This window comes from Watersipora subatra, chromosome 1 (genome assembly GCF_963576615.1).
Source record: "Watersipora subatra chromosome 1, tzWatSuba1.1, whole genome shotgun sequence".
In the NCBI taxonomy this organism is placed as follows: Eukaryota; Metazoa; Bryozoa; class Gymnolaemata; order Cheilostomatida; family Watersiporidae; genus Watersipora; species Watersipora subatra.
The window spans coordinates 34,434,152-34,450,587 of NC_088708.1; the positions used below are offsets into that span (position 1 = coordinate 34,434,152).

The 16,436-nt window shown below is 36.3% G+C and overlaps 2 protein-coding genes across 2 annotated transcripts; one reads left to right on the forward strand and one right to left on the reverse strand.

Moving 5' to 3' along the window:
- Positions 1–373: 373 nt before the first annotated feature.
- On the forward strand, positions 374–8,722 carry LOC137392790 (carbonic anhydrase-like). Its single transcript, XM_068079121.1, has 8 exons — positions 374–520; positions 4,956–4,988; positions 5,516–5,677; positions 6,163–6,311; positions 6,687–6,785; positions 6,890–6,968; positions 7,382–7,536; positions 8,320–8,722. Exons 1-8 carry the CDS (start codon positions 448–450, stop codon positions 8,518–8,520), a joined length of 951 nt encoding a protein of 316 aa, XP_067935222.1. The 5' UTR covers positions 374–447; the 3' UTR covers positions 8,521–8,722.
- On the reverse strand, positions 8,654–14,272 carry LOC137392799 (uncharacterized). Its single transcript, XM_068079132.1, has 4 exons — positions 14,067–14,272; positions 10,558–11,022; positions 10,025–10,124; positions 8,654–9,043 (listed from the first exon to the last, which is right to left on the reverse strand). The coding sequence occupies exons 1-4, from the start codon at positions 14,113–14,115 to the stop codon at positions 8,917–8,919; spliced, it is 741 nt and encodes a 246-aa protein (XP_067935233.1). The 5' UTR covers positions 14,116–14,272; the 3' UTR covers positions 8,654–8,916.
- Between the last annotated feature and the right edge of the window lie 2,164 nt (positions 14,273–16,436).

Below are 16,436 nucleotides of genomic sequence, written 5' to 3' on the forward strand. Positions count from 1 at the left end.
GTAAAATTGAAGGCGCATGTAAAAATTGAGTGAAAAAGAATCTGCTACCAGATCTGCCAATCTAATGTCAATTTCCTACAGCATTCAATTCCACGTTTGCCACTATTTCATTTCTGCACAATGGCGTCGAGGGTGCAATTTAGACAGTTGAGAGCATTCTTGCCGGCATCAATAGCTAACACTGTCAATAAACTTTGAGTCAAAAGTTCATTCCTTTGCACAAGAAAATCTCGGGAATGATGGAATGGCAATACGTAGTGCACTAAACTATTGTTCACTGCCTTGCGTAAGACAACGAGTAGAAGTAGGCAAGTCTGCTCAGCGAGCCGGTAAAGCCGTCTGTATTTGATAGTATATAAAGAGTTGAGAGCCTGGAGCTCTGGCAGTCTCATGCGTTTGGGAGAAGCCTTTCATTCACACGCAATAGCTTGATCAGCTTAGAGCAACATGCCGAGTTTAGTCAAAGCTTTAGTGATAATATCGAGTCTCATCGCTTCATCCTTCGGAGACTCTGGTGGCAGTAAGTAGTTTGAATTACTGAATTAAATTCCTACTTTTTAGTTCCTAAATGTGGCTACCAATGTGTTGGCAATATACATGTTTGTAGAGGGGTTCAATTTATTAGGCAGCCGCAACTGGTTTTTCAGTTGAAATTTCACATACACCAAGCACTGTGTCTTATATAAGCTGACTAGGTGAATGCCCGTAGTTGCACGTGAAATAAAAAAGTTTTTGCACAGAAAATTTACTTTTAATCAACATATAGAACATTTACTGTTCAAATTTTTAAGTGAAAGTGTTTTGTTTATTTCTGTGTACTTCATACTGTGCCGGCTGCAGTTCCTACTACAGATCTATACTGATTGCAATAGTTTGGTTGGCCATGTGAGTTTAAGTATTTTCCTTCACGTACGGCTTCACGCATAACTCCGGCTTCAGTTTTGGCTGGGAAGCCATGAAAGATTGGCATGTGTAATAAGCATGTGCCCAATTTATACCATGGTATAGCCAGTTGGACAACGTAGTGTATTGGATAAATGTGTGCCTGCAAAACTGGAGGTTGCGAGGTCGAATTCGGTGGGTTTTTCATTCCTAAAACTTAATCTCTGTAACTGGACGCGCGGACAGACAGGTATTAAGATTTGTATATATATATAGACTAAATGAACGCCATGCGTTGCCTGCGCAATAAAAAAGTATTTGCAAAAAAAATTAATTTTTAGTTAACATATACAATTTTTACAGTCATAACTTTCAAACTTCATATCATGAAAAAAGTGTCTTGAGTAGTTCAAATCAATTTATAGTAAAAATAAAGCAACTGTAAAGGTGTTTAAATGTGAAATAACTAGCAAGTAATGGCTAGATAAGGTATGATTGATTACAATGAAAAGTGAATTGATACTGATAGAATTAAAACAAAATGAAAAAAGCAAAATAAAAATCATGAATATGTTGTATTAATAATAACAAAGAGTACGTAAAAGTGTTTATATAAAACATTACTGTTGCTGCAGATGCTATTTATCAAAAATTTGAATATGACTATGCTCGCACCCCCTCAATAGTCGATACTGACACAAACGTAAAAATGGGATATCAGAATTAAATACATGAGTGAAGCACTCAAAGGAGCGTCTGGCTGAACCAAAAGAGAATGTAGAGGCCCTACTCAAACATGTTCATGAGAACATTTTGTTAGTTTTACAATTTCTTGCGATTGCCGTCTGCAATAACGAAAACATGCAGATTGAAATTGTGTCATCGCAATCGCACTCTAACGAAACACTTGAAATTGAAATGGCACAATTGAGACTTACAAATAACGAAAAATAAATAATGGATTTTGAAATAGCTTTTTTTTTTTAAATCAAAAGAGGAACAATTGCAGAAGGTAATATTAATTCATAATAAACTGTACATATTTAGCTTTAATCGCGATAAGAATACTGTAGATGAGCTGATCGAAAAAGGATGGCTTAGCCTTGTGGTTAGGTTAGTGTGTTTGTATACTTACAATCGTCATGAGTTCATATCCAATTTGAAGTGTGTGTTTTTATAGCGAGATTTTATTCGCTGGACACAGCGACGACGGAAAACAAAAGACAAACTTTGAGACTTATATATATAGATTACGCTATTTCCCTTTAGCTTCCCCTCAGAAAATTCATATTCCATAATCAACCCAACTCTGGATATAGTATATAAATATAATGAATAATGGAAAGCAGTATTAGTTGGTTAAGAAACAACTTAATATCCAAAATAATTGAATATAATGTTTTAAAATGAATATTAACTTAATTTCAGAAATTTTTTGTCCGAGTAAGTTTTGTCCGAGTAAGTTTTGTCCGAGTAAGTTTTGTCCGAGTAAGTTTTCTGAATGATTGCACTGGTTCTGTTTTTCTGTTGCCATTTTGTGTTCAGCTGACAATCTGAGTCATAATGGCTGTGTAATATTTCAATTCCAATTACATGTCAATGATTTACTCCCAGTTCCTAACAGCTGAGCATCGAATCTGTTAAAATATTGTTGTTGAAATTATCTTTTTGCTTACTGGTAGGCTTATCTTGTGACAAGATATATCTGTAGGCGTATCCTGTGACAAGATATATCTGTAGGCGTATCCTGTGACAAGAAAGCTATCATATACTACAATATGTAAAAACGTTTTTGTGAAGTCGCCGATAATTCACTTAACTTTATTATTAGAAATATAATCTGCCTATTTTCGGTCAAGTTTATATTAATGGTCTCATTCTTGTCACTTAATCTTTCTAAACAAACTGTTTGTAAACTTAATACAAGTACTTCTTGTTACTAAGCAAAAATATTTTTTGAACTCTCGTGATTTTCTTTGCAAAGTCATTTAAAATCAGAAAAATGTGAAAATGTAGGTAGCTTTTTAAAACATTGTATTTCTTTTGCGCATTAGTTCTAGAAAGCTAGAAAGCTAGAAAGCTATGGCAGTTTACTAGTTCACTTTGGATTTTTCATGTATCTCTTTATTTATCTCGGTTTTGCTATCTTCTCTGACTAATGCCGGCAACTAATCTCACTTGACCAAATTGGCAATAGATAAATAAGGCTATCTAGAGATCATGTCATCACTTGACACTTTTGGCAATTCTAATTCATAATTGGCTTTGTTTAAGAATGTGAAATACTATCCTAGTTCAGTTTGCTTTGATGTTGATAATGCCGTTTGGTCTAAGATTTCACACCTCATTAGGATGTTTCATACAGAGGAGTAAACAGGGCAGCCTTGTAATTGGTCTCTGCTTGCAATCTGTCTAATACATATCTTATCATTAGTAACTTAGATGATTTGGAGTATCACGAGTGAATCCATTAATATGTCATCATCTAGTCTTCAGGTTAGTCATAGATCATAACATGAGTAAATATATATCTTTAAAGTATGCATTTTATAGAAATGCTATAAAATATTGAAGGTTCTACCAACTTACCCTCCTTCATTGTGCTGCTTTTTATATCGGCAGCACACAATGTGTGTGTATTCTTTGGTGTTTCTGGTCACCTGACTAAAAATATTTTCTACCAGTTTTTCAATAGTTTGCTCATGTCATTGTAAACTTTTCCTCCAAAAAGCAGAACTTTGTTTTAGAAAGCTCTCCAGCTTAGTAGACACAGTGAGCAATAACATTTTAGAAGTTGTTGAACTTTCGAAATGTCTTAATAATTAACCAATTTGTCAAGCCCTGCGATTAAGGCATCTTAACCGTGACAAAGTCATGTGACACCGTATGTTTTCCTGTTCCAGGCATATGACCACTTTTGGTGTGAAAATAACCTTTTGCACGGTTCAGCGATTTTTATGTTGGCTGGTTGTAATCAGCATCTGCTTATTTTATGAGATATTCGACAGACGCGCATTTGACAAATCGGATATACTGTGATGTATGTAATGACTAGGGCAGACAAGCCGACTCATTGCCTGACATCTAGGAAGCTTAACACACATGTCAATCAAGCCTCGTGTTCACCACATCGACACACAGATTTTGGATTTTGTCCAGCCACAACGATCAGTATTGTGAAGAAAAACACGCTTGCTCCTTTCAAGTAGCTGTGATGAATACTGCAGCATACTAGACCACCCATCCAAGATTCTTGTCAAAGTCTTATAGCGCAGACAAGCATATGTCTACTAAATAACGGCTTTATAGAAAATTTTTATCGCATAAAGTCAATGATAAGCATAATTTATAGTGGACAAGGGCATGAAAATACACTGTAAAAAATATTCCAATAGCATCTTCGTTGGCCTATCATTGTAACGATGCTAAATGCTTCATTTTAGAGGCACTCAGTCTATTAGTAAACATTTATGTTGATGACACTATCTAAATGCTTCATTTTAGAGGCACTCAGTCTATTAGTAAACATGTATGTTGATGACACTATCTAAATGCTTCATTTTAGAGGCACTCAGTCTATTAGTAAACATGTATGTTGATGACACTATCTAAATGTTTCATTTTAGAGGCACTCAGTCTATTAGTAAACATGTATGTTGATGACACTATCTAAATGCTTCATTTTAGAGGCACTCAGTCTATTAGTAAACATGTATGTTGATGACACTATCTAAATGCTTCATTTTAGAGGCACTCAGTCTATTAGTAAACATGTATGTTGATGACACTATCTAAATGCTTCATTTTAGAGGCACTCAGTCTATTAGTAAACATGTATGTTGATGACACTATCTAAATGCTTCATTTTAGAGGCACTCAGTCTATTAGTAAACATGTATGTTGATGACACTATCTAAATGCTTCATTTTAGAGGCACTCAGTCTATCTAAATCTTCAAATCAAAAATCTCTTTTTATTTTCACATTTGTTCATCTAATCAGTTTAGTGTCAGTTTAGTTTTGAGATAAATATAAAAGGCATCACACTTTATTATATTTTGTTGGCTGTTGTAGATTGGAACTATGACAGAGATGATGCTGATGACGGTAAGAAGCCTTTTCCTTATATGTGTTGATCACAGCTGGCATGGTGAAAGGGTTCAGTCGATGACTATTCTTCTACATACGCATGCAAGCTGGGTGTAACTCTATTTTTTTGATAGCTAAAAAATTTTATTTGAGAGAAACGAAAGTGTCTCCGTGTCAATAATAATTAAGTATGTATGTAGCTCATTAATTCATTTTATTATTATGCTTACTGACTATTTAGGATTGGTGTTGTCTTCTCTTTGTTTGTCAAGAGAAGGCAACAGTATAATCTATTCCTTGCATGTCCGTGTAGCTCATTCTCATATACATGTACATTGAAAAGTTCTGAAGACAATAGCATATAAAGAATTGTAATTGCAAAGGCATAAGATGTGAAAACATGGCATGGCTAACTGGGAGACATTGTCTTTCTCTTGTGCAATACATACCGTCTAAAATCTAATTCACCTCGAACTACCAGTTGGTGCAGTTGGGACAGTTTGTGTTCGACATCTAAAAGTGTACATCTAAAATGGAATCTGTAGGACCCAGCTCATGGGGTAAAAGCTTTCATGAGTGCAATGAGAACAAAAATTCTCCAATCAACTTTGTAACCAAAGATGCTGCTGTTAGAGAACCAGAACCCTGGTCACTCACTGGCTGGGATAAAGCTACTTTATGGACTCTCAAAGACAAGAACTACACCTGTAAGTAAAAAACTTTCCTTCTTGATATACCTAGATTCTTGTAAGAAGCCACATAGAAAATTGTGAAAAAATTTTAAAAATTGTTTGTACAAACTAGTGTTAAGAGAAACACATACTTGACATACAACAGATATCAATTACTTTAAAATAGTTAATCATGAAGCAAATTAGTAATTGTCTGTTTGTGTTGAGCTCTTCATTTTTTATACCCATGACTACAATTACAGATGTGTTCAACATTTTATCTTTAAAATAACTCTACTGTATATCCAACATTGACTCCATTTATGAAAGTGCTCGGACTAATTCAGCTCTTCCAATGTTGTTGCTAGTAACTAGTCTACAAAATGAGAGTGTAACATGCTTTTGATATCAAAGTGTATGAAAAGGCAGAAGCCAGCCTACTACAGTATCAGTAGAAGCTCGAGAGTGTAGAATTACCTCTAGATTCACGTTAACAAAGCTGCTTCTTTATAATTTTGAAGTGGAATTTGGTCTAGAAGAAGTTGATAGCATTGTAACCTCTGGTGGAGACCTGGGAACCTACCATGTTGAACAGTTTCATGCTCATTGGGGAAGTACTAACCAAGTTGGCAGCGAGCACCAACTGAATGGTAAAAAATTTCCAATGGAGGTAGGCACTTTCTGTATGTATTAAATGAAAAAAGTTATTTGGTGAAATGCATGTGCTTCCAGAATGGAATGCATGTGTTTCTAGTATGAAATGCATGTGTTTCTAGTATGGAATGCATGTGTTTCCAGTATGGAATGCATGTGTTACTAATATGGAATGCATGTGTTTCCAGTATGGAATGCATGTGTTTCCAGTATGGAATGCATGTGTTTCCAGTATGGAATGCATGTGTTTCCAGTATGGAATGCATGTGTTTCCAGTATGGAATGCATGTGTTTTCACTATGAAATTTATGTGTTACTAGTATGGAATGCATGTGTTTTCAGTATTCAACTGACACTTTTTAGCTCTACATTGAAATGTGCTTTTTGTCAGGTCCATTTTGTGCACAAAAGAAATGATTTTGCCTCAGTCACTAAAGCCGCTAAAAGTGGAGATGATGACGCGATAGCTGCTGTTGGATTTTTCTTTGTTGTAAGTATTGAGCTAGATAATGTTGCCCAGGCTTATAATTTTGAGAGTTGCATACTTTGTTATCTAAAGAAGACAACCCTCAATTACTACAATTTTTGTGGTAGATTCAACCTGAAGATAACCCTGCACTGGACACCATGATACAAGGCATTCAGCAACTAAGAACTGATAGAAGTTATGAAAGTAAGAGGACTTAATTTCACAGGGAATATAAATTATTGGTTTCACTAAACTACGTAGCACGTAGCTAAGCTGACAACGATTTTTTCTCATTACCAAGCAGAAACCAGTTTACTCCCAAATTCAGAATCTAAACACTATGAGCTTTTTTGAACAATGTTATAGAACTGCGATATTTTAGTTCTTATTTTCTTTTTAAAAATGTTCTAAAAATGTTTAAAAATAGAAACTTCCTCGGATCAGTTTAGCCAGTGATGGTAGCGTGATGCAAGAATACATGCTTGCGTGTTAGATTTGTCATGCGACAGATCTTGGACTTTCCAAATACCGTACTAGTGACACTAAAATTCATAACCGTTAGTTGTCAATTCTGTTAGTCAATAGCTATCGTTATCATCACTGTTATTATTTTATAGAAGCTAACTACCAACTTAATGCCCTGACGGACTTCACAGAAGCTTCTATGAACGGCAACTTTTATCGCTATTATGGAGGGTTGACAACCCCAGGTTGTAATCAAGTTGTGAAATGGACTGTGTTTGAGACCCCTATTGGTATTTCGGCTGCCCAGGTAATTACGCTGTTACCATTGGTGTATAGGTTTAGTTTTCAACGCAAAGGTGCGAGTTATCTCAAACTAGTGAAAAAATGATTTGATTTATTTGACAGACTACATACCAACTACTAGTAAAAGAAGCTTGGTATTAGTTCATTAGTTCATTAGTGCATTACTGTTTTAATAAATTAGTGTATTGGTACAGTAGTGTGTTCACACATTAGTGTATTAGCGTACCAGTGTATTTATGCATTAGTGTATTAGTTCATTAGTGTATTTGTGCATTAGTGTATTAGTTCATTAGTGTATTAATGCATTAGTGTATTAGTTCATTAGTGTATTAGTTCATTAATGTGTTTGTGTATTATTGTGTTAGGGTGTTAGTGTATTGATGTATTACTGTATTGGAGTATTAGTGAGTTAATATATTGTTGTATTTGTGCATTGGCGCATTTTTGCATTAGTGTATCACTGCATTACTGTATTTCTGCATTAGTGTTAGTGTATTAGTGCCTTTTGCATTAGTGTATTTCTGCATTAGTGTATTAATGTATTGGTGCATTAGTATGTGAGTGCATGGGTATATTAGTACATTACTGTGTTAGTGTATCAGTGTATTTGTACATTAGTGTATTAATGTATTGATGTATTTATGCATTGGTGTGTTAGCGTATTAGTGAATTAGCTTAGTTAAATTCGAACCTGTAGATTATAACTTGTCAATTTTTTCACGGGTGCCTGCCCTCTCTAAACTTAGCTTTTTGGTCATTACGTTGTCATACTTTGCTATATGACTAGATGCAAACTATCAGAGATGGAGTGTCTAACTCATATGGCACAGAGTACTACCGACCTGTGCAAGCTCTTGGAGCCAGACCTGTCACGCTTTACGATGTCAACTATGAGTCAAGTTGTGATGGTGTAACGTGTGGCGCATCTGCAACACTCTCCTCGGTATCTCTTCTCACAATCTTTTCTTTTCTTTGCAAGTACTTTTAATGTACTACGCCGGATACTCTAACACCAGGAAATATACTCGTGACATTAATTGTAGTTTTCATAATTTCTTGACAAGCCTTAAATTGTTATTTTTCGTATCGCAACTAATGACATTCACAAGCAAACAACTCAATTGAAGTTTATAGATTTTATTATCTGCATAATATATATTAATTAATACAAATATTATATTATAAGACAATTGTTTCTTTTGCTGTTCTATCGAATAAACTTCCGCGTAAACTCTTGTCAAACCATATCCACAAGTTGTTTTAAAACACAAATACATGATTAGGAAATGGTGAAGAACTTTGTCCGCACATTTTTGCAAATAAGATTATTGGCAGTCAAAATAACAGAAAAATGTTTAAGTGGACTCGCTGCTCTTCAAGAGAGTTAGAGATGTTTACTCCTGTTAGATGCTCCACTAGAACCATATGAAGGGTTATTGAATGTCCAGTCACCATCATCATCATTTCCAGTGTTGGTGAACATGCCATAACCCTCACGCCGTCTCATTAACCTAAATAGGTAGAAATAACACTTAACAGTATTAGCTGTCTTTTTACTACTACATCCAGCATTGATTTAAACTTTGTTCAGATTATTCTTCCACAGGCAGGTCCGCATTCTCATGATTTACTCCAACTGCTTGGATGCAACATTTCATGAGATTCTTGAGAGGCACTCGTTGCTCTTCACTCCCTGCCTCAGGTTTTTGTCTGCATTGTTTTTCTTACCACAAAAGAAATTCGGGGTCAGATGCCCTTTCTGGTACCACCTAGGGAGGCTTGAACCACAGACCTGCCATACGCTAGCCTATAATTATAGTGTTAACCCCTACAGGCCTACACTAGAGCTGAGTTGAGCTACTTACAGAAAAAATAATTTTACTGTATGTTGTAAGTTTTACCAGCCCTTGTAGGGTAGCTTCTTGTGCGGTTCAAAGGTTGACTGTACACCAATTACGCCTGCTATGACATTTGCATGACCTTCTAGTAAACATTAAAAGTGCCTGAATACAGATTTTGACTGCAATCGCTGCTCAAAATTAGGCTAATGCTGGCTAATTAAAAGAAAAGATTAGAAGGTAATCTTTCTGCAGCGGGTTATGTACCTGGTAAGCATGAGCAGAATAGGTAGTTGTATCAAAAGATTGGTAGCTCTGTAGTCATTCACACCGTATACAAGGCTCACATCATGTGCGTGTGTCCTAATTATTACCTCGAACAAAGATCAGCTAGAGCTTGGCTTCTATAAAACTTGTTGATTTGCAAAATGTATCAACAAAACTAACGAATTTGTAAAGTTTGTTTTACCAGGAAACCAATTATTTGTGATAGCTGCCTAGATTAACGGTCAGCGTATAAAGAATGCTCCTTTTATAATGTAAAAGCTATTTAGATTTTAGAGTGAGACCATCGTGGGTATAATCCAAGCCGGCTACCGAATAGGTGTGAAAAATATTACTTCGTGTTATTGTCTAATTTTGCTAACAACTTACCGGTTTCTTCTAACCACAAAAAGTATTGCAAGTGCGATGATGATAACAGCAAAGATTACCCCGATAATCGTTCCTGTCACAACTCCTGTCGAGTCATCACCTGCAACACAAGATGAAGTAACCAAGTTAACATGTCATACTTGCGGAGAGCAAAACTGTTTTCTTCAAATGGTTAAAGTTGGAAAATACTATTTGATTTTGTTCTTATTTCTTGGCAGTTTCTAATTGTGACAAGATTATATGACATCCTTTTCTTACAGTTACAACAAATCTTACCAGAAGTATGTTATGTTATGCAGAAAATTAAAACTTTAAAGATTTGGCAGAAAAAGATATGTTTCTCACCAAAAGCCCTCTTCTTACAACTTGTACAAATTTTTAATTTTAAAAAGGTATGAATGACCTTTGACCTTCAATCAATATTCACTTAACTTTAGATATCTCGTATTCATTTAACATCTGGAAACTTTAAACAAACATATATTGAAGGTCAAAGGTTATTAGAGAAAATATGTTTCACCAACAATAATTACCCTGATCTTTTGGATTTTTATGGCCAGGAGACAATGTTGTTTTTGCTGATTTTTCAGTTGTAGCCTTGGAAGTTGAAAGAAGCCGTGGTGTCGGGGATGATTCTACAGTCGACGATGTATTACTGGTGGGTGCAGGTGTGCTGGCCAACGATGTATTACTGGTGGGTGCAGGTGTGCTGGCCAACTGAGTTGTTGGTAGAGTTGGTTGAGTCAAGTGGCTTGAAGAAGCGGTTGTTGTGTTCATTGGCAAAACATCTGATGTCGTAGGTGATGATAGTGTGGTCATCTCAGGTGTAGACGAATTGCTCGTAGAATTTGAAAAATCACCACTAGTAATCGGCACTGTAGCATTTTCATAAGTTGTAGCGTTGGAATCAAGCGATGTAGTTGTATTCACTACTTCAGAAATATTCGAGTCTGGTATTACTGATGTGGTTGAAATATTAGCTGACAAAACCAGTATGCCTAAAATCACATGTAAGCAATAAACATTAACAGCTAGCACAAGGCCCAAAAATGTGGCATAGAAGACTTGCTTGGTAAACCCTCATACTTGAGAGACTCGATGTGAAACTTTGGCTTGTAAGATGCAGAGTAGGTGACCTAGCAAACATAAGGAAGCAAGTGGAATGTTTGTAAACTGCTCATAAGTTGCTATAAAATATAGACCACTAGTATGAAAGCATTTTCACATAAATCCAGATGAGTACAAAAACAGTCTCATATAACGAGTTGTATGCTCTTGCTTGATAACTACTAAAATAAACGAGAAGACAAGTCTTAATTTATTAATTGTTCATGACTATGTTACAACCGTTTACCGAAATCTTACATAAAGTTTAAAGAAGTGTTTACCAAGCTCTTGGCAAGCAGATCACAAACTTTGCGTTCTGTGCAAGGCTTCTGATAAATTCCTTATATTGAAACAATTACTGAGGGTTTAACTCAGGAATTGAACACTCCAGCTTACAACTTGTATTTGAAGGGATAGATGCTGGCACCAGCCAAAGAGCAATGTTAATAGGCAGGTTTTCTCTACAATAGGCGCACAAAAGCTCTACAAAGATACCCCAAACTGCTATTCTGTTTTTTAGTAATAAGTCACTCTAAGCAACGTCTTCTATCACATGAGCGAGTGTGAACAACCACCTGCCTTACCTGCTAACAAGCAGTCATTTGTCATGACAAATGAGCTGACTTTCACGTGTTACTGCAGTGCAGAACTGTTAGTAGGGCTGAGAGCTAATCATTTTAATACATGTTTTTGTATATTGATGGCGGTAGTAGTCTAGCTCAGACTGGAAACTTTCATGTACATGTGCAATGTACTTGGTTCTAGTCTGTAGCCCTTAAAAATAATGAAACTTCTAAGTAGGTTTGACAAAAGAGGTGATTGCTTATAGATTTAAATCCAAAGCCTTCTTCAACCATTTAATGTTTAGGTAGTCGAGGAAAGTTTCTGACCCACAATTCAGTTTGTATTAATTTCTTTAAAACCTTTACTATAATAAGAGTCATGTTTGTCCATCTGTTCAAAGACTCGCTAAAAATTTTAGGAAAAAGATTACCTCACTCGGAAATCAAACCCAGAGCTTCAGATTCAAAGGCAAGCGCACCGCCACTACATCACTTCGCTGTACCATGAAATAATTATGCATATAGTGATTTTCACATGACGATCTCTCACGACACACAATTAATATACATGTAGTTGAAGACTCAAAATACTGGAAACACTTTGTACTTGAGGTAATTTGAATAAATTATGTAATTTTTAAAAAGAGTTTCAACAAGGAGCAGCTTTTTCACAATTTAGACCGCAACTAACTTAGATTTATCTTGCTTTGGCCTGTCATTCAGCATTGATATTTTCGTTATACGCTAACTATCTTTTTTACCACACCGCAATAGCTTTTTAGACATCTAAAAAGGGGTTGAGACATTTAGCTGTTTTCACATTTCTGTGTTTACTGAAATATGCATCCACTTACAAAATTTAGTTTAGTACTAGCTACCTTAGTACTAGTACACTTCCTTGAAGTGGCTACAACGATGTAGCCACTTCAAGGAATTGTCAGAATTCCCATGATAGAACTATATATACACATTATTTAGTTGCAAACAGTGTTCAACTCTTAATATCTACTGTCAGTTATTGTTCCAATATAGAAAATTTATCAACAGCTTTTCACTGAAAAAAAATTTTATGACCTGCTTGCCAAGTGCTTGGCTACTGCTTTTTATAAATCTTTTGTAAACAGTTCGGCAAACAGCTGGAAATGTATATAGGAAATGTATATATTATAATGATATTAGGATTTGTGTCTCTTGCCTGAGCTCTGAGCTGCACTGATGAGGCTTCAATAGCCGAAACAGTACTGTCCGTAGCATGAGTACATGGTCCCTCACTTCAGTTTGGTTGAGCACTCTATGTGCGGTGCAGCACTATTAGCCTTTGTGCAAAGCTCATCACTTTTGTGATTTGAGCACTCTGGTGTCAGCACAATGACTTTCTTAAAGTCTGTGAGGCAACTTAGTTGTTTCATAGCAGGAAGTAAAATCTCATAGGTACTGGGATTTGTGTCTCTTGCCTGAGCTCTGAGCTGTACCGATGAGGCTTCAATAGCGGAAACATTATTGTCTGTAGCATGAATATATATATATATATATATATATATATATATATATATATATATATATATATATATATATACAGTAGATGCAGTATGAACAGTCTCTTGCATGAAAGTGCTCAATATTAAAATAGAGCGATGTAAAATTGGGTAAAAATGAAAGTTAAAGTTAAGTTTAAAACAACTTTATTACTAATAGTTTCATATTGCCATGCAATAATCATCAGATGATTGTTGCCATGCAATAATCATCTGATGATTATTGCATGGCAATATGAAACTATTAGTAATAAAGTTGTTTTAAACTTAACTTTAACTTTCATTTTTACCCAATTTTATATATATATATATATATATATATATACTATATACCATGTACCATATATATATATATGTACCATATATATACATAGCATATGTATATATATATGTATGTATCGTTGCTGGTGTGACTTTATTAGAAATTAAAGCCGAATTAATTTGTAATGTTGCTATTGGTCCTTTGATTGGTAACAATTTACCAAGAATCTAGAACATAACTCTGTAGATAGAGTACAGAAACAAGGCGTCAACCAATCGAGTTCTTCAACACTCCACAAATGAAAACAATTGTATAACACCGCAGTCAAAGAAATATTGTACAGCGGAAGACCATTCTGCGACATGCTTTCTTATTTCCATAAAACAAACTGAATCTCCAACATAATATTAGCTGATGGAGGCGTAGTGTTTGGTAACGTATCTCTGAAACTTGCTTCTATTCAACTAGGAATAATTGTAAACTCCTCTAGCCAATATTACATCAGATCCTAATAACAGGAAACCTTACCGCTAGCACTAGTGAGTATGAGTGCTGTAGCAGTACTGAAGACTTACCATGAATAGCAACTAGCGATAGAAGAATGCTGAGAGTTGAAGAGGCCATGTTAATCCAAAGTTTGACAAGAAAGGTAGCGACAAGTGACTAGGACGAGAGGGCTGACGTCTCTGGCTAGCCAGAGCCTTATCACTAGGTCAAGGAGCAAAATACTTGAGAGGACTGCCCCTTTGCTCTCCCGCAATCTTAATGCGAGGACCGACAATGATTCATTACGATGGGGCGTTGTTCCTCGCGTGAATGCACACGGTTAGACCACGGGTCGTACACGGTTCCGATCACACACTCTCCCTGCGAGGCGAAGAAAATTAAAGTTTGGGGCTAAGAGCTAATGAAAGCAATGGGCAAGAATACAAAAGGCACAATGGCAATATTAGGGTTCATGACAAGAAGAAGCTTTATGGAGAAGTCAAGCGTACAATGCACCAATATTGTATTACGTAAAAATAATTGCTTTTGTATAAGGGAATAAAACATGAGACAGCTATACCATTTTTATGCAATATACTCCACTACAATCAGACATATGTATCTCTGATATGATATGAGTATGACACTTGCTGCTATGCAGCAAGTGCCATCCACTCTAACAGCTTATTTCCGAGGCTAACTAGGGGTCGCACCGGGTAGCTTATGGAATGTAGCTTATTTCCAAGGCAAACTAGGGGTCGCACCGGGTAGCTTACAGAATTCAGCTTATTTCCAAGACTAACTAGGGGCCGCACCGGGTAGCTTATGGAATGTAGCTTATTTCCAAGGCAAACTAGGGGTCGCACCGGGTAGCTTACAGAATTCAGCTTATTTTCAAGACTAACTAGGGGCTGCACCGGGTAGCTTACGGAATGTAGCTTATTTCCAAGGCTAACTAGGGGCCGCACCGGGTAGCTTACAGAATGTAGCAAATGCGACGCGTTTGTCCATAGAGCGGGGGAGATAAGACAAATCTTTGCTAGTAAACCACTTTTGCTAGTAGATCAGTCACCTTATCTCTGTTAAACCCTTTTGGGCGCATCATCGGCTTTCCCACTTTATTCTCTACAATAAGATTGACTGATTAGCAACTATATGTCGTAATCATAAGAAAGCATAAGAATGTGGACGCAATATGCTGCCTTTGCCAACATCAACTATATGTATATACTAGATGCAACCGAAAAGCCTACAGGCTACATCGACTGCTTCCTTTATCGGTTTAAAGTTCTAAAAGCTCTTCTCCAACATATTCAGTAGAAGACTATGGGCATTGTAACAGAAGATGCGCACTTTAATAAAAGACTTTGGAGACCGCTCAACGCCTAGGAAGCTAGTACACCAGCAAATAGTAAAATAGTTTCCTTATCAGTAGAAGAGTCACTCCATTAGACGCGAGACATTCACATCTCATTCTCAGAGCTACTCTATGAATGATGTAGCAAGCACCAGCCATCTACACTACATGTATATCGCTATAGCGCTGAGAGTACAGTACAGTAGAGAGAGTACAGTAGTTGTGCACTTCATGATAGAAACAACGAAACATCTAAACAAAATAATGACAAGTAAATTCTAAAGTTGGCCATTGTAAGTAAAGCGTCGCCTAAAGGGGTTTGAAGGGGTATAGCTACTCAGCTGCATCCTACTAACACGTACGTATTGAGGAAATACATTCCTTTTCTGTTTGCATCACGCATTGCAATAACAGATCAATATCTGCGTATGATTTTATTTTAAGGCTGCGTATAACAACTACTGTATAACGCTTGTTTAGCGACACACAACAATGGCTAGTAGACTAATCTCAACATTGCCACGTGTGTAATCTTGTGGTGTACTAAGGATAGCTTGAGACAACTGCGGTTAATCGCATAGCTAAACAGGCTGGTAGGAGGCCTTCAGCGGTATGCCCTATCTGCCCTTCTCTATGTGACAGGAACCTCAAACAAACATCCCATCCATCACAAGCTGCACTTACAGTGCCACATCTATCACTTTGAGTTCAGTGAGGCAAGGAGGCTCGTCCAGTGTCTACTATTATCAGGCACAGCCTCTATATTGCCTCAAATATTCATTCCATAACCTCTATACCTCGTTATGTATGTAAGACAAGCTGTGCAGAAAACAAAAAAAACAGAAAGCTATGAGGAAGGTGGAATGGTTGTCACCCATTACTTCAGTCGATTATTTTGTGCTACCACTAACTGAGATTTTGTATCTCCATGTACAATATTATCGGCAATATCAATGACAATATGAATAATTGGCATGTGCGAGAGACAAAATGGTGCTACAAATATAAAACTTTAGAGGTCTGGCAAATGCTTTGAAATATAATTGAAAACTAGTTCTATTGTTGTGGTCTTCTCAACAGTATGAAAACATATAGAGATCTG

Bases quoted from the DNA above. Each gene is read 5' to 3' on its own strand.
- LOC137392790 (XM_068079121.1), top strand. From the start codon at position 448: ATGCCGAGTTTAGTCAAAGCTTTAGTGATAATATCGAGTCTCATCGCT. The intron at 6,786-6,889 runs GTAAGTATTGAG...TTTTTGTGGTAG, and splicing joins CTGTTGGATTTTTCTTTGTT to ATTCAACCTGAAGATAACCC. The intron at 6,969-7,381 runs GTAAGAGGACTT...ATTATTTTATAG, and splicing joins AACTGATAGAAGTTATGAAA to AAGCTAACTACCAACTTAAT.
- LOC137392799 (XM_068079132.1), bottom strand. From the start codon at position 14,115: ATGGCCTCTTCAACTCTCAGCATTCTTCTATCGCTAGTTGCTATTCAT. The intron at 11,023-14,066 runs GTAAGTCTTCAG...ATGTGATTTTAG, and splicing joins ATCGCTAGTTGCTATTCATG to GCATACTGGTTTTGTCAGCT. The intron at 10,125-10,557 runs GTAATTATTGTT...CTTGTGTTGCAG, and splicing joins TAAAAATCCAAAAGATCAGG to GTGATGACTCGACAGGAGTT.